Source organism: Melospiza georgiana, chromosome 23 (assembly GCF_028018845.1).
Source record: "Melospiza georgiana isolate bMelGeo1 chromosome 23, bMelGeo1.pri, whole genome shotgun sequence".
In the NCBI taxonomy this organism is placed as follows: domain Eukaryota; kingdom Metazoa; phylum Chordata; class Aves; order Passeriformes; family Passerellidae; genus Melospiza; species Melospiza georgiana.
This window is the reverse complement of record NC_080452.1, coordinates 5,080,370-5,101,059: the sequence shown is the minus strand read 5'-3', so window position 1 is coordinate 5,101,059 and position 20,690 is coordinate 5,080,370. Positions and strand designations below refer to the sequence as shown.

Sequence of the window (20,690 nt, the reverse complement as noted above, 5' to 3'; positions counted from 1 at the left end):
ACAAGGCCTTTTAAAGCTAAACTATCCAATTAAGAACTGACACCTAGATTATTTCCCCTTTTAGCCCAACAACTGATCCCAAAGAGCCCCCAATTACTTTTCTGCCCAATTACAAAATGCCACCCAAACCCATGGAGAAGGAGGAAGAAGAAGCATGAAGAAGAAACCCAGGACAACACCCTGTGCCCTCCATCTTGCTTCCATCCACAACACACTAAAAATCCCCAAACCTCAAACCTCAATTTCTCACCAAGTGATACACCTACACTACTCTCTAAAATCTATTTCACATTTTTGTTGATTCTAGTTTATCTTGAAGTTTAGGAAACTTTCTCAATGGATGAGGGTCACAGTCAGGGCACCCCAGAGCAGACACAGAAATATTCTCAATGTGCTCTGGGTTTCCACACTGGCCCTGTCTGCCTGTGCCCCACCCAGCACTGTGACTGCACTGGGGATGCTCTGGCACCTGTTCGGCATGTTGGCAAAAAATTCCCAAATTTGCAGAAATTAAGCCAGGAAAGAACATTTTTCATGGATCCTTTCCTATTGGTCTCAGCAGAGGAGCTCCTGCAAGGCAAACTCTTGTGCCCTCTGTTGGAAACCATCCAGACACAGCCCCAGACTTGTCTGTGGGGAGCTGCAATGGGACAGAAATTGCTGCTGACCAAGGGGCTACAGATCCCACATGTGCTCCCACCAGGGCCTTTGTCAGCAGCTTCACTGCCCTGCTCTGCTCTCTTCTTACTGCTGTGTCCTTGCCTTGCAGAGACCTGAGCTGGAATTCCATCCAGTTTATTCACCCAGAAGCCTTTGTGACCCTGCACTCCCTCACCAAGCTGTAAGTTGCAGGGATGTTTCTGTCACCAGGGATGGGGGGTATCTGAGCACCTCAGACTCACTCCCTGGGCTACCAGAACACCTGGGATTGAGATGTTGGATGACTGATGTGTTGAGGTTCATGTCTCAGCACTGATGTGGACACAAGAAATCCCAAGGTTTCCTATTAATACTATTAACAAAGGGATGATGAAGTGCAGGAGGGGCCGTCTCCAAGATGCTCTCATCCTGAACACTAAACCTCTATTTCCTGATGCTTCCATAGATGCCTTTAAGGAAGATCAACAGGATGGGCTGTTTCTGCAAGAGTCACTGCAGACCATCTGTGCTGGCTCTGGAGGGCCCCAGTTCTCAGCCCCTGTGACAGTGTTCACAGGGGTTCTTGGATGAGGGAAGAGACAGGAATGTTGACTCCATGTTCAGAAGGCTTGATTTATTATTTTATGAGATATATATTACATTATAATTATACTAAAATGAATAGAAGGAAAGGTTTCCTCTCAGAAGGTTAGCTAAGAATAGAATAGAAAAGAATGAATACAAAAGGCAGCTCTCTCAGACTCTGTCCAAGATTGCTCGGCCTTTGATTGGCCATTAATTATAAACATCTAAGATGGGCTAATCACAGATGGACTTGTTGCATTCTACAGCAGCAGACAACCAGTTTACATTTTCTTGCTGGAACTTCTCAGCTTCAGCAGGAAAAATCCTAAGAAAGGTTTTTCACAAAAAGATGTCTGCGACAAGGCCCCTCTCTAAAACCCTTGGGTATTTGATGGGCTGGGACCTGCAGCTACTCCTGACCCACAGTGGAATGAGATGTGTGGGGCACAGATGTGCACAGGGAGGGAGATGCCACCCAGAGCTGCCAGCATGGCCACCAACCCCAGCCCTGCAGTGTTTATCTCCAGAGCTCCTGGCCCCAGAGCAGCACCAGCCTCATTTCAGCATCACATCAAGGGAGAAACTGAGGCAGTGCCCTCTGCTTGGCTGAGAGACCCCTGGCAGCAGAGCCCTGACCATGCTCTCCCTCTCTGCTCTCCCCTCACAGGGACCTGACTGACAACCAGCTGGCCACGCTGCCCCTGGATGGTTTGGCTGGACTGACCCACCTGAAACTCCAGGGCAACCCAGCTCTCTCTGAGCCCTTCAGCAAGGAGAGCTTCCCCAAAATGAGGTACTTGAGGTGTTGGCTCTTTCCCTTCTGGGCTGTGTTTGCTCACAGCACTCAGCCTCCTGCTCTCCTGGCCCATCTCCTGCTCTCCCCACACTTCCAGGCCCATGGGTTGAGGAGGATCCATCTGCTGCTTGCACATCTCATCTTGAATCTGTTCCATGGGAGAGCAGTGATGTGCTCCCAGGCCACCACCCCCACCCCAAACACACACACACAAGTGGAAAACGTGGAGCAGGCCCAGCTCAGGGCTCCTCTCAATGGAAAACATTCCCAGAAGCAGTCCTACCTAATGACATCCAGGTTTTCTTCCATAAACTCTGCTTGTGTGGCCGTGTCTTGTCTGTTACGGATTAATGAGGAGCCTGGAGGAGTCAGGCTGATGAAGAAGAGGCTGCAGAAGGCTCAGAGCAGAGGGCTGTCCTGCAGGCTCAGACTTTCAGACCCTCCTTGGCTCCTGGGTCCCAGTGTGGCACCTGCCTTTGGGCTGAGACACCCAGGGTCCAGGGAGCACAGATTCCTCCCAGATGAAGTCATCTCGTGCTTGGGTGTCCCAGGGAGTTCCCTTCAAGCCAAGAATGCCTGAGCTGATGCTCCCACTCATCCAGGATGGGTTCCCAAAGCTGGAGCTTCTCCAGGTTACACACAGGGCTGGGGTCACTGCACCAACACAGGGATTAAAGCTCAGGCCTGAGGAGGAGTGTGGAGCTCTCCCTTCAGCTGCCTCTGCAGTGCAGGGCTCTCTCCTTCTGACTTTTTTATTCGTGGCTAGGAAATGCTGCATGACTGGTTCCCAAATGGCAGGGGGTTCCAGAAGCTTTTGGAGGGTTTTCTACACCCAAGATCACACAACAATAGAATGGTGTGAGTTGGACAGAAACATTAAAGCTCATCCTGTTCCACCCCCTACTGTGGCAGGGACACCTTCCACCATCCCAGGTTGCTCCAAGCCCTGTCCAGCCTGGCCTTGGACAGTTCCAGGGATCCAGGGGCAGCCACAGCTTCTCTGGGCACCCTGTGCCAGGAATTTTTTCTCAATATCCCATCAAACCCTGTCCTTTCCAGTAGGAAATGACAATTCCTTGTCCTGTCCCTCCAAACCCTTCTCCAAAGTTCCTCTCCAGCTTTCTTCACACAGCCACAGAACCAGAGAATCATTAATGTTGGAAAATACCTCTGAGATCATCGAGTCCAACCTGTGACCTGTCCCCACCTCGTCACCAGCCCAGAGCACTCAGTGCCACCTCCAGTTGTTCCCTGAACACCTCCCAGGATGAGGACTCCACCACCTCCCTGGGCAGCCCCTTCCAATGCCTGACAAGCCCTTCCTTGAAGGAATTCCTCCTGATTCCAACATGAGTCTCATCTGGTGTAGTTTGAGGCCATTTTCTCTCTCCCTGCAGTGCCCAGAGAAGAGACCAATCCCCACCTTGTTACAAATCATCAGTTGTAAGGAGTGATAAGGTTGCTGCTGATGGGGGAGAGCTTCATTTTCTCCGGGCTGAGCCCCTTCAGCCACTCTCCATATGATTTACCCTCCAGACCCTTCCCCAGCTCCATTTCCCTTTCCTGACTGCAGCCCCTCCATGTCTTCCTTGGAGTGAGAATTGGGCACAGGACTGAAGCTGCACCCTCACAAGTGCTGAGCTCCTTTAGGCACTGCCAGGGGCTCTGAGCTCTCCCTGGAGCCTTCTCTTGGCCAGGTGAGCACCCCCAGCTCTCCCAGCCTGGCTCCAGAGGGGCTCCAGCCCTGGAGCAGCTCCGTGGTCTCCTCTGGACCTGCTCCAAGAGTCAGTCCCTTGTGCAGGGTGGGTCAAGTTCAGCACTTCCAGGGTGTTTCTCCTCTAAATTAGTTCCATTCACATCTCTTGAGCTGATTTGTGTTTGCAGCAGAGAAACTGAGCCTGCAGCAGTGCTTCAGTGAACCATGCCAGGCAATGGAGCCATTAACATTCCCCAAATTTGGGGTGCTGCCATTAAGCAGCCTTACTCTTGGGGCATGTCTGCAGGAGTCATCTGGGAGCAGTTCTGAGCCTTGCTGGGAGGAGCTGCACCTCCCTACCACCTTTCAATAATAGGATCTAATTTGGAGCTTATAACAGGAAACAAGTTGTATACAGAATTTCCAGACCCTCCCGGGGCTCGGCCAGAAATGTTTGGGAACATAAAACAAAAGCATATTTTTAGAATATAGAGTTTTACCATATTTACTGATCTTGTCAGAGGACCTTAATTGTCTGAAAAATCTGGGGTTCCTTTGCCTTCATCAGCAGTCTCCCTGACTTGCAGCAAAGCCAAAAATGCAGCTGCTGACAGACAGCCTGGTATTGCATCCAGATGATGCTCAGCTGCTGCTGAATTAACCTTCTAATACATACTATAATTAGCAACTATCAATTCAACTTTTGAGTAGAAATCAGACATTTTTAAATAACTTGCTTCACTTGGGAGACCTGAGAATTCCCTGCCTGAGCTGGGACTCCTGGAAGTGGAGTTTGAAGGTGCCCTCAACAGCAAGCAAGGGGAGCTTTGCTCTAGGGAAGCTTCTCCCCTTGAAGGAGGGAAAGGATGCCTGGGAAAACATGGCCTTGGGGTAAAAATTGAAGATCATTTCTCTCCATTGCATGTTGGAGAGAGGGGCTAGTTTATTCTGAGGAGAACAGCAGAAGGGTTTTTAGGAATGTGGTGGTTTAGGAATGGTATTCTCCAATTTAGTGTTCCTGCTAAAACCGTGCACCGCTCGCTCCTCCCCAACTGGAGGCACAAAAGGCCAAGATCATGGGTTGAGATAAGAATAATTTACTGGAAACAGCAATGAGATAAGACACAAACACTAACAGCAACAATATTAATAACAAAAAGTATAAGAAAAGAAAGTTATTTACATGGAAAGCCCCCAAAAACAAACAAATGCCAGATGGCTCCTCCACCACATTTTCTCCTTTCCCCCTAGCCCCCAGCAATGAGTGAAATGGTACAGAATAACCTCTGGGTCCTGGCCATGCTCCCTCACACCTCCTGCAAAAATTAACCCTGTTCTGGCTGGAACCAGGACAAGGAACTATCTGGGAACTGTAGAGCAGTTTCCAAACCTGGTGTTTGACAACATTCTATTGACTGACAGTTCCTTAAGCATCAAAAGTGGTGCAGGGACACCATGGGCTGCCCTGGGTCCACCAAAGCAAAGTCCCTCTCCACTGTAACCATCAGCACACAGACCAGCTTTTGTCATGTCAGCAGCACAGGTACCAAAACTGGAATGATACAGAGAACATCAGCATGGCTCCTGCACAGAATTTTGTGAAGTGTTCCATGGTTTTTTGACTCATCTGGTTAGAGCACGGTGCTAATAGCACCAACAGTGTGGATGTGATCCCTGTAGGGCCCATTCACTTCAGAGCTGCCCATGATGACCCTTGTGGGTCTCTTCTGGCCCAGAATATTTTGTGACTCTGTATAGATGAGTTTCATCTTTGAACAACTGAAGGAACTAAGCAAAAAGTCCAAAGCAATGGGGAGTCAGGCCATGGAGGGGACATGTGGGGTGCAGAGGTTCAGGGTCATTACACCATAACCAATATGATCCAGTGAAGCCAAATTTATTATCCCTAAAAGACTATATTTATAATAAATCTCTACTGTCCACGTGTCTCTAGCTAATACGATTGGTTAATCCTAGCTGTTCATGTGTCTAAATTAGAATGCTGATTGGATCTGCTAATTTTTCATGCATCTTGCTGTGGTCGTCTGGCTCACCCATGGCTCACTTTTTTCTTACTTTCCCAAGCTTGCTGACAAACTTGCTGAGTCCTGATGACTCTTCTTCTTGTATCTCTTTCAAGGATATACAGACCCTATTTCTGAATATTCATTGTTTGTGCACGTGTCCATTGTCCATTAGCACAAGCAGGCTGGATTGTGCATCAGCTGCATATGGCCATTGTCTGGCAAGAACTCCTCAATCTGCAAAAAACTCTCAACAGGGACACACCTTAAAGTTCTGCTTTCCTCTGTGCAGAGTCCTGGAGGTGCCCTATGCCTACCAGTGCTGTGCCTATGGGAGCTGCAGCAGCTTCTTCAGGGTGTCCAGCCAGTGGGAGGCAGAAGACATGGCCCCTGAGGAGGAGGATCCCCACAAGAGGACCTTGGAGTTGTTCCCAGGCCACGGTGACAACCACTGTGAGTAGACAGCCTGCATGGGGATCAGCCTGGGCAGGGCTGAGAGCTGGGGTGCCATCCTGCCTCTGCAGGGCTGGTGCCACTCTCAGAGGTGACACTGCCTCAGGGAGGGCAGGCTGAGCCTTCTGCAGCACACGGGGCCCATTGCTTGGAGCAGGCTCCTTTGGTGACCCTGAGTGGGACAAAGAGTAGGTCTGGCACATCCAAACCTTCTTCAGCACAGGGGGCCCATTGCTTCGAGCAGGCTCCATTTCGTGACCCTGTGTGAGAGAAAGAGTAGGTCTGGCACATCCAAACCTTCACAATGGAGCCAAAGGACCTGCAGCCCCCACACCTTGGGCATGTTTGTCATTTCAGCCTTGCTGGCCATGGAGGGAGGCTGCTCAAGGCACTGGGAGGTGGCTGAGGCTACCTGGGACAACTGGGCTTGGTCATCTTGGTCATTAGGCTTCTGGGCAATGTGGAGCCTTTGGCAGGACATCAATCTTTGTTCTTGCATCATCTAGAGGAAGGACCTGGGATTAATCTGAGTAAGAGAATGAACTCAAAGACCTGGAACATCCCTCTGACTGGAGGCAGAGAGAGCTGTCATCTCTCTCTTGGGTGTTACAGCCAAGGCCAGGGTTAGGTGTGACAACAGGACATGCTTGGGGAACACAGCACAGGGACTGACCAAGGGAAGGGAAGGAAAGCTCCATGGCTGAACAGCACTTTCTGTCCAGGAATCCATTTATTCTGTGCTCCAAAGTGCAGCTCTGCTCAGACTGCCTGAGGCCAGTTCCAGGAGCCAGCAGAGTCCAAGGCACCTCTGCACTCCCAGCCCCACAGCACAGCAGCAGCTCCAGCACCAGGCTGGTGCGACCCCTCTGCAAGAGAATCTCAGAATAGCATAAAGGAAAACATGAACCCCTTTGCTTCCTCTGTAACTGCTGGAGAGTGCAAACATTTCAGAGCACAGCCTGGATGCTAATTCTATTTATATATTTGTGTAAATACAGTGCACTTCCGAGGCCTCTTGAGACATCCTGCAGGCAAATCCACGTGGTAGCTGGAGAGTGAGAGAGGGCTGTGCCCTGACCCACCTGATCCAGGAGCTCTGGAGCTCTGGGCATCCAGCCCTGCTGCCCTGCACAGCCTGGGCAGGCAGGACTGCATCTGAGGCACAGCCAGACCCAGAGCTGCTGGACACTGCTGTCAGGAAAATTAACCCACAAACACCAGGGGTTTATGTCCAAAGGGAGACAGAGGAGTCCTTTGACTTTATTTGAATAAAGGGAGAGGCCATGGGGCATTCCCCTGGGATCTCTCAGATTTTTGGAGGATGCATCCTCCTTTTTATCCCAATTTCCCAGCTGCATTTCCCTTCTCTCATTCCCCATTTCTGAGGTACTTGAAAGGTTCAGACTTCCCAAAACACCTGATACCAAAGATTTCCCTCTAATGTACAACCCCCCCTTTTAATTTTTAATTCTTATGGAATTTAGGGGTTTTTCTTCCCCATTGTTTCTTTCATCTTTCAATGCCTAATTTCATTTATCAGCAAACCTGAAGTTTATTTGTAAAAGCAAATATCTTTTTCCATTCATCAATCAGTGGAATCCTTCCCATTGCTTCTTTTATCTACCAGCAGACCCACAGCTCGTTTGTAAAGACAAATCTGCTGTTCCTCTCACTGTGTTCTGGGCAGGATGACCAAGACACTTTGTGACAGAGCCAGCAAGGGACCCCCCAAGCCCTGTGCTGCTGCTCCTGCACTGATCCTTCCTGAGAATGACCTTTAGACATGCACAGAGCGCAGCCAGAGGGCAGCCAATGTGATTCCTGCTGGCATTTGTGGCTCCAGGAAGCATGGTAGACTTGGTGGTAACACTGGCCAGACAGCACAGAGGAGTCATGTTTCAGTCATTGCTGCAGGATTTCATCTGAGCCAGGTCACTTTTTCCATCATTAATGCAGCCCATACTGTGGCAGTCCTAGAGCAGATAGTTGTGGGGTTTGTCCAGCAAATTATGGCATTTGTGGGAAGATCTTGTTTGTGACAAGGGGCCACAGAGCTGCTTTTGCTCAGTCTTTGATGTGCCAAAGGATGCTCTCACCTGGCCCTGTCAGCAGAGCAGAACCTACCCCAGGCCTCCAGGCCAGTCCCAGCACCAGGAGGGGAATGCTGACTGATTCCTGACTGATTCTGAGATGTGCCAAATGAGGATATTTACAGCTCATAAAGACTCCCATTTTCAGATGTTAAAGCATTGGATCTGTTTTGGAATATCAAAGCACAGAGGTGCAAATTTGAAATGCACAGGAACACCATTCCTTGTGATGTGCAGCTTTTGCAGATGACTCTGCAGACCTCCAGCAGCAGGGTCTGCTCTTGATGATATGGGGTTTGTGGTATTGCTGTTTTGCTTAATTAATCATGGCTTTATTTCTGTTCCCTGTGCTTCCTTTCTGATGGCCACTGATGGCATTTAGCTGGGTTGTATGAACCTTGTAACACTTCCTCATTAAAGAGGAAAAAAGCTCCCAAACATTCCTTTCATGCAAGAGGGAAAGTGGTCAGCTGGAGAGAAAATACCTCAGGGTTGTGTGGCAGCAGGTCCAGCCAGGCTTGTCAGGGCACTCAGGATGCTGTGGGAGAGCTTGGAGAGGGACAGGGAACATTTCCAGAGAGCTCTGTCCTCTCAGCCTTGTGCATTGCTTCCCAAATGAGGGAAGAGGTTCCCAGAACCTCAGGCTGGGCAGTGCAAGGCAGCTCGTCCCGGGCAGCCATGCAGGGACAGGAAAAGGCTCCAGTGCCCTGCCCTGCCTGGATGTGGCTCCTACAGCCTCTGCTGCTCCATCCCATCCCCATCCCAGCCAAGCCCAGCCCTGAGGGAGCCCCTGACCCCAGACCCAGAGCACAGGTGGTGCCACAGACCCTAGCTCTTCCCCAGGGCCCTGGGTGCTGGGAACTCCCCCTCAGCACCTGAGTGTGTCCATTCTCATCTGCGTAACACCCACCTGGGGCCCAAACTAGAGTGGTCAGTGCACATCTCACCATTCAAACTGTTTGTCACCTTGCCAAAATGGATAGTTAAGGTCTCATTTCCAGCACTTTCAATGTTTGGGATATCATTGAATTCTAGAATGGTTTGGGAAGAACCTTGAAGCTCTTCTTGTTGCCCCCGTGTCATGGCAGGGACACTTTCCACTGTTCCAGGTGGCTCCAAGCCCTGTCCAGCCTGGCCTTGGGCACTGCCAGGGATCCAGGGGCAGCCACAGCTGCTCTCCAGCTCTCTTGGCACCCCTTTAGACACTGGAAGGGTCCCTAAATGCTGGGGCCTTCTCTTCTCTAGGCTGGGCAATCCCAATTGTCTCAGCCTCTGGATTACAGCTGGCAGTGTTTAGCAGACATCCCCTGCACCAAGTCTGCCTCTGTGGCTGACCAGGAACCCAAGGATGGCTCAGGGACCTGCCCCCAGCACAGCCCCCAGCAGCTCCCAGTGGTGCTGCAGAGGAGGGCAGCAAAAGTGCCCTGGGGCACTTCCATCACCATCGCAGCACCTCCCTTGGGGACCTCTGGTCTGAGGAGAGGAGGGGGATGAATTCACTTACAGCATGTGTTTGCAATGATGGAACAAAGCTGTGGGAAGGGAGAAGGGAGCACATTGTGTGATATCCTGGGCAGTGGGACACCGCTCCCCCAGCCCAGCACCTCCAGCAGCCTCTGAAGTTAGAACTGAGTTAATGTTAGAATGAACTTCTGCAGCCACCTGCGGTAGGAGCATTGGGGATGGGACAGTTGGGATGGATGGAGATGAGAGATCTCTGCAGCCAGGGCTGGGAACTTGTGGGTTGTTGCAAAGGGCCTGGGTGCAGGGCCCTGCTGGGAGCTGCCAGCCACAGCTGGAGCAGGACTGAGAGAAGAGAGGGGCAGAGAAGATGAGAGGGTGAGAGAGTAAAAAGGTGAGAAAGTGAGGTTCCTGTTGCAATACCATAAATCTTCTTCTGTGCTGAATATTCTAATTCTCACTAACCAATCTAGTACAAGATACAAATCCTACAGCATTTATACACAGCCTATAAGAATCATTACATTACCACACTGTGTTACATTTTAAACCCTAAAAACTCCTCTTTGGGCCTTTCTGCCAAGCTGTAGGGTCTGCTCTGACCCTTGGGCCTGTCTGCAAGCAGAGGGTGTTGTTCCATCAAAAGGGGATCACCTTCAGCTGGCCACACCATTGTTTTCCAGTTGTTCAGCAACTGAGGGATCTCAAAGTTTGCTTTCATTTCAATCTCACTTATAGTTTCTATGTTCCCAAAATCTTTTGCCAGGCAATCATATTTATAAGGCTTTCCTGTTTCATCTTCCCCAACAACCTGCAAACCCTGCAGGGTCCTCAGAGATACACCTCTACTTCTGCCATTCAAAAAGCTACTCCAGACCCCAAAGAGGATCTGCCCAGGCCTCTTGCAGCCACCCTCACACCGAGGAGAGGGCAGGGCCCTGCCAGCTCTGGGGCTGCCCTGGCTGAGACAGACAGCACTGAGCAGGGAATGAGCAGGCAGCACTAAGGGGAAAAGCATTCAGCCCAGTGTTTTCTGTTCCACCCCTTCCTCAGCAATTCTGCTCCTCTTCCTCTCACTTGACTTTTGGTATAGGCAGCTCCTTTCTCATGGAAAGGGCACTACTTGCAAAGAGGGCTTTTCTCATAAGACCTCAGAAAGTGAAGGCACCTCAGCAAAATTCAAATAAATAACAGCTTCTTCAAAATCAATGCAGCCTGCCTTGCTGGGACACAGCAGCCATTTTCCTTTCTCACAGCTCCCAGGCTGGAGAGGCACTGGTTTCGAGCAGACAGAGGTACATTTTTCACTTTGAATCCCACTGTGCTGACTAAGGATTGCTCTGTAATTCCCAGCAGGCTCAGTAGGCCAGGCAAAACAAGAGATCATCCTTCACTTCAGGAAAATGTTTAACCTGGGCTTAAAACCAGGCTTTGAGGAGAAAATGGATGGCACAGGTTACACTTTCCCAAGGGCTGGGTCTCAGCAGAGCACAGCAAGGCAAGGCTGTGTCTGTTTTATTTGGGTATCGTGACTGCACATCACAGCCTCCGCACTGTGGCTGGAAAAGACACTGGAGATTTATAAGACTATAAAATACAAGGATGAAATATTTTTCCATCCCACTGTGAGGGTTTCCTTGCCAGGCTCCAAAGCAGCAGTAATATTTCAATTCTTACACAGACAGATTTTAAAAATGACCTTTTTTTCCAAAGCTCCCTGAAGCCGAGAAAGCCATGAAGCTTGTCAGGAGGCACTAAAGATAGCACGTTATTTGTCATCATCCTTTAATCAAATAATCCCAGTCACATTTTCAAACACAGGCAGGGAGCACAGCTCTTGAGAGGCACCACTTCTAAACAGATTAGACACATCAATCCCACTCAGGTCAGCCTTATCTGTGGGGATTTGCCTTCCTGGCCAGTGTCTAAGCTGCCAGGTGCACACCTGGGCTCCAGCATCAGTCCATTCATCCAAGAGAGAGCTCATCCCACAGCCAGAGATCCAACTCTCTGGCTACTAGGTTGTAGCAAGAACAAAACCACTTTTCCTTTCCTTTTCCTCCTGCTGGCAGAAAACCCTCCCAAACTCTCCACTGGGAGCTGGTGCCACAGCTGGGAATGGGGCAGCAGGACAGAGCTGTCCTCACCGTGTCCAGCCAGCAGGACTTTGGGAACAGGAGCAAGGAACAAAGCAGAAAAGTCGTGGATTAGGCTGAGAGGATGCCATTCACCCTGGTGACAGCCTGCACTGAACACACAGCTGAGGGCTCAGCCCCATCCCCTTCCAGCAGCTCCTTCTCAGCCAGGGGCTCTGCCTGACCCTCAGCAAGCCCAGCCTGGCTCGGGGTGCAGAGATGCTGGTGCAGAGCTGGGCTCTGCAGCCTGGCTGCACAAACCCCATGGCTGCAGAGTCTGCAAATCCCTCAGCAAATCCTGGGAACATCCACGATCAAAAACAGGGCACCACAGTCCCAGGATTTTACAGGACATAAAATAACACAATAAATGTTGTGTTCCCTTGTCTCTTTGCTGAGGAACTGCTTGGTGGTGGTTGCTGCTGACAAAACATTTGTGCTGCAAGAAGAGGCTGATGGTTCCCTCTGAACAAAGCCCCAAAATCCCTGTTGATGAACAAATATTGGACAAGGCCTGCCCAGAGAGCTCCCATGGAGAAGCTGCATTTGAAGGCTTTGTGTTCTTTAACCACACAGGCTGGAGGATTTCTTTACTTTTAATAAAGAGTGCTGGGAGGAGGGAACCACAGTCCCACAGCTCTGGGATCTGGGGCTCTCACACTTCAAATGTAGAGAGCAACCTAAAAACAGAGGGGTTGGCTACACTGCAACCCACCAACGTTTACAAGATCTTCTCCCTCTGCAGCAGTGACTGCAGGGGACAAACTGCACACCAGCAGCTGCTTTGAACTGGCTGGGAAGGTCTGTGTGCAGGACAGGCAGCGGGAAAAGCTGTGGGATCTCAGCACCTCAGGACTGATGTGCAGAGTGACCGAGACCACCCTTGGGGGCTCGGAGGTCCTGGAATGTTGCCAGAAGTGTCTGGTGGCTGGACTTTGATCCTGCATGGGAGACGACACCTGTGTGAGGATGGGAGGATTTCACTGGGGTAAATGGTGAAGGGATAAGTTAATTAGAGTGTAAAACACAGGGTTTAAGATTTCTATACAGGGGGTCTAAAGAAGTAAGATGGAGGAATTGGGGCGTGTCCTCTTCTTCTTCTTCTTCTTCTTCTTCTTCTTGGCCTCCATCTTCTGTGGTGATGTTGGCACTTTGGGATTGGTTATTACTAAAGGTGTACTGGTCAATAAGGGTAAAAGGTATTGGGGAAAATTGATAAATATTGTATATGTAGTTTTGAGTATAAAGATAGGTGACCGCCCCGGGGGCTCTCAGTGTGCTCATGGCTGGCTGCTGTGCAGACCTCTGTCGGGCCGAGAGAAAATCTTTTAGATAAACAATTAATAAACACCGAGACCGAGAAAAGATCTGAAGCCTCTTCTCGTCCTTTGAAGCGCCGGACTGTCCAAGGCCACCCCGGGCCTTTCCAGGTCACCCAAACAGCCGAGAAACCGACAAAAAGCTCCTGACCCACTTGGCTCTGATGGTTCTGCTGGTTCTTATCTGAGCACCATTTCTTGTTCTTTCCTCCCCAGATGACCTGGATGCAGATGATCTTCAGCTGGACCTTGAGGAATCCAAGCTGCACCCCACAATTCAGTGCACACCAAGCCCAGGTGAGCAGCCAGGGAAACCCTTTGAACAGAATTGGGATCTTTGATCTTCTCTCAATGCCCAGGATCCCTCACGACCTTACAGATCAGAAAGGTTGGGCTTAGACCAAGTGGGGGACAGGTGAGGAGTGTCCTTCTCCCCCCTGGATGCAGCTGCTCTCCTAGGTCAGGAAAACCAGAGCAGGAACTCCAGGTACCACCAGCTCCTCCATCCACTGACCTGCTGCCCTCAGCTCTGGTTCTCCTGATTTCCTGACACTCAGCTTTGCCTCATCCAGCCTGGAATTTTGCATGGCAGGCCTTGTCCTTGGTGTCCTGATCACACCCATGGCACTGCAAACTGCAGGGACACTTTGCTCTGTGTCCTGAGGAAGGGGAGGGGAGGCACTGGGCTGCACATGCTGGCTGGGGCTCAAGGAAGTTTCCTTCTGATTTTGTCCCTGTTCATAGCTGAGTGGGGTCCTACACAGGCACACCTGGAGGCTGCAGAGGTCTGGTTCCAGCCAGCCTGCTGTGGGACACTGACAGGGACAGACTTCACCAGTTGTTCCACTGAGTTTGTTGCAAAACGAATAAGATTTCAGCTGAGGGCATGTCCTGCTGCCTGGCACTCTGAGCTTCACCTCCTTAGAAATGAAAAAGCTTTCTCCATTTCCCCTAATTATTTTGCTCTCTACCACCTAAAACTTCTACCACCCTGGTTTTGTTTTTGCTGAGCCACTCACTCAAACATCCCAATCCCTCCCAGAGGCAATTTTATACCATTGCCCACTCTCTTCTTTTTTCAGGTTCCAGACCAGTTATCTTTTTACTCCTCCATGACCTTCCCTTACTCACTTCCCCCTCCATACACTTCTATTCTTTCTTTCTCCTGACATCCTTCCATGTTCTGCCTGCCCAGACCCCTCTGTCCCTTCCCTGCCACCCCAGCTCCCTCCCTCTCTCCCTCATGCCCAGGCACTTCACCTCCTGGTGCTCATCCCCATTCATGCAGAGTGAATGAAGAGGTGCAGACACCTCTTAGCCAAGGTCTTGAGTGCACAGAGAGAGGCTGGCAGTGCCAGAGCAGGATGCAGCATCCTGGCAGATCTCCACACTACCAGCTCCCAGGGGGAACGTGAGGAGGAGCAGGGAATGGCAGAGGAGCCCAAATAACAGGCTCACGCCAGAGGAGTCTGCAGTCATGACTTTTTTACATTTTAGGAGCACTGATCAGATTGTTGCTTTTTATATTTTATTTTGACCCCACCCTGCACCTTCTTCCCACCCTAGACAAGATCTGAGAGGGTGCCAGAGGCACTCCAGTGTGAGGGCAGGAGCACAGGGGAGACCAAAGAGGCAGCTGCAGAAGAGGGGGGACAATGTCATATTTATTTTCCAAGGCACTCATGAGGCTGATGGGGCCAGGAGAGGGCTGGGACTTGGAGAGAGGCAGTTCCTGCTGGGTGTAACTCTGGGGTTTGTCTTGCAGGTCCCTTCAAGCCCTGTGATCACCTGTTTGAGAGCTGGATCATCCGCCTGGGAGTCTGGCTCATCGTCCTCGTCTCGGTGCTCTGCAACGGGCTGGTCATCCTGGCTGTCTTTGCCTCCCCCAGCTACCTGTCCCCGGTGAAGTTCCTGGTGGGCTCCATCGCCGGGGCCAACCTGCTGACGGGCATCTCGTGCAGCATGCTGGCCCTCGTGGACAGCCTCACCTACGGCCGCTTCGCCCGCTACGGCGCCCGATGGGAGACGGGCGCGGGCTGCAGGGTGACAGGGTTCCTGTCCGTGCTGGCCTCCCAGGCTGCCATCTTCCTGCTGACCCTGGCTGCTGTGCAGTGCAGCCTCTCGGCCTCCTGCGTGCGGGGATACGGGAAGTCCCCGTCCCTGGGCAAGGTCAAGGCCGCTGCCTGTTGCTGCCTCTTGTTGTCCTCTGTGGCCGCCATCCTGCCTCTCTTCTCCATTGGGGAATATGGAGCATCCCCTCTGTGCCTCCCATACCCCATCCCAGAGGGGAAACCCAGCAGCCTGGGCTTCACCGTGGCCTTGGTGATGACAAACACGCTCTGCTTCCTGACCATCACGGGCACCTACATCCGCCTCTACTGCAGCCTGCTCAAGGGGGAGTTCAGCGCTGTCTGGGACTGCGCCATGGTCAAGCATGTGGCCTGGCTGATCTTCACCAACTGCCTCCTCTACTGCCCAGTGGCCTTCCTCACCTTCTCCTCTACCCTCAATCTCTTCCTTATCACCCCAGAGGTCATCAAATCCGTCTTCCTTGTGGTCCTGCCCCTGCCCGCCTGCCTGAACCCCTTGCTCTACCTGCTCTTCAACCCCCACTTCAGAGATGACTTCCGCCTGCTGAGGCAGAAAGGGCAGGACAAGAGCAGCTTCCCCCAGTCCTGCAGGGCTGATGACATGGAGAAAAGCTCCTATGACTCCACCCAGGCTCTGGTGAACTTCTCTGACATCGACCACATGTGTGAGACACCTGATTCCCTGGGAGTGCAGCCCATCCTTGACAGCTACAGCTTCCCCTCCATGGCGCTCATCCCCTGCCAGCAAAGGGTGGGCACCAGGGGCAAGGAGAGGGGCTGCTCTGAGCACTGCCCCTGCCTCAATGACAGTGAGGTGCTGATAACTCCAGAGAGCCGGGATCTGTCTGGCAGCAGCCTCCGGATAACCTTCTTCCCCTCCCCAGCCACGCCGCCCTACACATCTCACGTATAACCCTGCTGGGAGCAGCCGTGGGAACGGCCCCACAGCCCACACCGAGGGCCAAAACCAGTGCCCAGGGGCCAGTAAGGTGACACAAACGGCTCCCTGAAAAGCACCAGTACAATCTGTCTACCCTCATCCCCATCACACCTGCCTGGGCAACAGGCACCGCTCTGCCAGCTGCCCCTGGCCTGGAAGGGCTCTGACTGAGCTCCAGACACTCAGGGCTGGCCATGGAAGGAGACAATCCCTGTGTGAGTCTCACTTCTGCTAGGAACTGCCTGGGAGAGAGCCCCCCTGGCTCAGGAAGTGGGTCAGGGAAAGCTCCTCCTGCCCACCCTGCAGCATCACCAGCCAGGAGGAGCCTGCAGCAAAGCCAAGCTTGTGTTCCCAAGGCAGAGACCTCTTGGCCAAAGTCATGGCTCTGTGGCAACCCCTGGAAATGGCCACCTGTGAGGACATGGCCACCAACAGGAACCCCAGGCCTTGTCCTCTAGGGCTCTCTGCAGGTCCCACACACCCCTGGAAATGGGCTGGTGCCTGCCTCACACCACCAAAAGCAGCATATCCATGTGTACACCTGAGTTTTGGACACCTCTACTTTGGGAATCCCCATTCATTCACTGGGAGCCTCATGGGTTGGACACAACCCTCACTTCCAGCCAAGCCCAGGAGCTGGGGATGCTCAGCCTTTCAATCTGACCCACAGAGTCTCACAAGGGGTCTCTGAAACCCGCAGCAGCCAAACCCAAACAGTTCCCGGAGAATCCCATGTGCTCTGCCTGAGGTCACCCAGCAGCACCAAGCCAAGGCACCCAAGGGCACAGCAGGCCCCCTCAAACAGCACAGCACACCTGGGGCACTCCTGTCTGCAGCCACCTGCTCCTGGTCAGACATGGTGAGAATGGGGTCTGGCTGCTGCCTCATTGCCCCCAAACCTCACCCCTGGAAGAGGCTCTTGGTTCTGGGGTGGAGCCACTTTGGGCACTGCATGTGCCTTCTCCTGTTTTAAGGGCAGGCAGCTGGTGTAGAAGGAGGAAAGAGAAATCAGCATTGTGGGATGGTGGCATCAGGAGGACACAGGCCACTGGGAACAGCCTCAAATCCCTTCCCTGCCGCTCAGGGATCTCCCAATCCTCTGACTCCATCACAAACCCTCCCAGTGCCCCCAGCGCAGCAGGGAGCCCTGTGCTCAGGGCTCAGGCCTGGGCAAAGCTTTGGTTCTGCTGACGTTACTGCAGCTGTTTGTCACTCATTTTCATGAGATAATAAATGAGCCCTGTTGCTGACCAGTGGCTGGTTTCTGTCCTCTTTCATGTGAGGAGACCTTGGTGGTTCCCTTGGCAGCTGCTGTGCCTTGGGTGCTGTCTGCACTGCCAGAGTGAGAGCTGAGAAATTGTGCTGTGTCCATGTGAGTTGGTACCACCTTCCCCAGCCCTGCTCTCAGAGGGAAGAGCCAAATCACCTTCCTGCAGCAGCATTGTGGCACCAGGTGCCCCTCCAGGTCCCATGTGAGACCCTGTACCCTGGGATCTGCTGCTCAGGGGTTTGAGTTTGTTTCCAGGACAGATCTGCGGCATCAAAGTGCAAGGGCATCATGTAACAGGGTCTATGCAAAGCCAGACTCACCAGACAGATCCTGGCTCTGCTTCCCTCCTCTGCACTTGACCACTTGACCACTTCTGTGGTCTTATCTCAAGATGAGAAACTTGAGAGATACCAAGAAATCAGAGGAACAAGATCCAACAATTAGAGAAGAGGGTGGGACCCCCAAATTTAGTGACAAAATCCAAAGCTCTGCTACAGTCTTCAGGTGGGAACTATGAAAAACATGGCCCATTGTGAGACTTGAATCCTGATCCAGACCTCTGATATCCTACACGTGCTCAAAATCTGTTTTCATGTTTGGCTCATTAAAAACAGAGCCAGGAAGACTGTGGGTGATAATGACAGGGCTGGTACAGGTGAAAGCACTGGCCTTCCCATGAACAATTCCTCCAGGAAGCTGTGGAAAAGTCCACTGTGGGTCTGCATAAAAGCTCTCTGGATTGTGTGGGTGTCCTTGATCAATGGGGGACTTCCCACACCCTCTCCTCCCAGATGAAGCAATGGCCAGCAGCCCTGCAGGGCCTGTCTGTGCCAGAGCCAGCCCAGGGCAGCCAAAAGGAGACCCTCAGCACCTCACTCACCCCTCAGGGCTCCCCAGCAGATGCTGCCCATGGATGTGCTGACCATTACTTGAGCTCACCCAGGATCCCCACTGCACCCTTTTTCTGCCTCACTGATGTCTGCAGGCATGGAGGGTGTCCCCAGTGAGCGAAGGACAGGCTGCAGAGCATCTCTGGGGAAGGAGGGACAGACAGAGCACCAGATCACCCCAAAGGGCCCTGAGCCCCAAAAGCAGACATGCTGTAAAGCACAGGAGCTTTTCCTCACTGCTCAGGAGGAAAGAGTCCCTTGGCTCCCTCCAGGGAAGCTCAGTTTCCTCTGAAAGCCAATGCCCATCTCCTGGCAACTCAGGAATTGTCAGCTCAGAGAGAACAAAGCTCCTTGGAGCACTGCTCAATGCACCAGCCAGGATTCTCTTACCCAGCTCCCATGGGCACGGAGCCCTCCCACACATTGCTGCTGCACAGGCAGTCAGGGGAATTTAGCTGAGCATAAGCTGGTCGTGGAGCAGGGATCTGCTTAACTGAGCACAAGCTGGCCATGGAGCAGGGATCTGCTTAACTGAGCACAAACTGGCCATGGAGCAGGGATCTGCTTAACTGAGCACAAGCTGGCCATGGAGCAGGGATCTGCTCCCTCTGGTCCCTCTGCTGCCCAGGCCACAGCAGCCCCTCAGAGCCCATGGCAGCAGGCACAGCCTGAAGGCCTCTCTGGGCTGTGCTCCTTGCAGGGCTGCTAAGGGGAAGGAGGGAGCACAAACACAGAGCACATCCTGTACTGACCAAAGAGGTGCCCAAAAAACAGTGAAATGTGGATCTGCAGGAAACAGAAAGCAGCACCTTTCTATTTCTGCTGCAGGCCATAAATCCAGAGTATGAGCTCTCTGGAAAATGCTCATTGAAATGCCTTTCCCCACATCTCTAACAGTGTACATGTCTTTCCACTCTACCAAGCACTAACTTCAACCACTTCTTTAAAAAATGTAAAAGTAAAAGCAATCCCACACCACTCCACCTCCCTTCCTAGCAGCTGGTGTGGTCCTTACTGGTGCCACCCTGCCCACCTTGTGGTACCTGGGGTGACTCTGGGCTCTGCAGGCAGCACATTCCACCTGGATTGGCCAGTCCCACACCCATGCTGGAGTCAGCTTAGACTGTGTCACCCACTTCTGGCCACCAGCACAGGTGTGAAATGACCTCAGCAAGGCCAGAACACAGGGAAGTTCTTGCTCCCCATCCTCCACCAGCAAGAGCTCGTGAGGCTGCTCTGGTCAGGTGAGACCCCACCTACAGCTGCCTCCACTTCTTGGGCTGCCAACACAAGGTAATGTGGATCTGTGGGAACAGGTTCAGAGGAGGCCACCACACTGACCACAGGGCTGGAGCCCCTCTGCTCTGCAGCCAGGCTGGGAGAGCTGGGGGTGCTCACCTGGGGAAGAGACAACTCCAGGGAGAGCTCAGAGCTCCTTCCAAGGGCCTAAAGGAGCTCCAGGAGAGCTGGAGAGGGACTGGGAACAAGGGATGGAGGGACAGCACACAGGGAATGGGTTCCACTGCCAGAGGGCAGGGTTAGATGGGATATTGGGAAGGAATTCTTGGCTGTGAGGGTGGGCAGGCCCTGGCACAGGGTGGCCAGAGCAGCTGTGGCTGCCCCTGGATCCCTGGCAGTGCCCAAGGCCAGGCTGGATGGGGCTTGGAGCAACCTGGGATAGTGGAAGTTGTCCCTGCCCATGGCAAGGAGTGGAATGAGTTGAGCTTTAAGGTCCCTTCTGACCCAAATCATTCAGGAGCTAGGCTGGGAGTCCCACTGTGATAAGGCCACAGTTCTGAGCTGATGGACACACTGCAACAGCCCAAGTGGGCAGGAGGGCACTGAGGTGCTGGGCCAAGCTGCCAGGGAGGAGGCTCAGGCCATTGTGGGCTGCATTCTAGCTGAGGAGCAGTGTTGGGGGTGGCAGGGTGACAGGCACAACTGCTCTGGAAGCCATTGTCAGGGCTGGGCACCTCTGAGGTTTCCCCTGCACGTCAGCAAGGCACTGCCAGGACAGCCTGAAGGGCAGACATGGCATGTGTGAGGAGGATTTTGGCCCTGAGGGACCCGGAAGCATTGTGTGGCAGGACAATGTGGAGGCAGCGTGCAGGCACGCTCAGATGTTCATTTTCCCCTCGTCCAGCCCTCCTGGCTGGAGATGTGCAGCTCCTCTGAAAGAGAGCCAGCAGAGCAAGCACCCTACGGGATTGTTTTTCAACCTCATTGTTTTTTCCACCAACATTGTGATTTCTGTAAGACTGGGCTATGATTGGGAACGTTTGGGAGGGCAGCACGGCTGTGG

The 20,690-nt window shown here is 52.4% G+C and overlaps 1 protein-coding gene and 1 non-coding gene across 2 annotated transcripts in view; both read left to right on the top strand.

The window, feature by feature from the left end:
- The window catches only part of LGR6 (leucine rich repeat containing G protein-coupled receptor 6), a 173,013-nt gene extending 155,881 nt beyond the window's left edge, over nt 1–17,132 (top strand). Inside the window, exons 14-18 of the mRNA XM_058039639.1 lie at nt 770–841; nt 1,892–2,017; nt 6,033–6,193; nt 13,415–13,495; nt 14,964–17,132. Of these exons, the coding sequence (XP_057895622.1) occupies nt 770–841; nt 1,892–2,017; nt 6,033–6,193; nt 13,415–13,495; nt 14,964–16,201 (1,678 nt within the window). The 3' untranslated portion in view covers nt 16,202–17,132. The remainder of the gene's footprint in view (nt 1–769; nt 842–1,891; nt 2,018–6,032; nt 6,194–13,414; nt 13,496–14,963) is intronic.
- LOC131093038 (U6 spliceosomal RNA) lies at nt 5,242–5,334 on the top strand. The gene has a single exon (XR_009115532.1). It is a non-coding gene; the product is annotated as a U6 spliceosomal RNA (small nuclear RNA).
- Nucleotides 17,133–20,690: the final 3,558 nt, after the last annotated feature.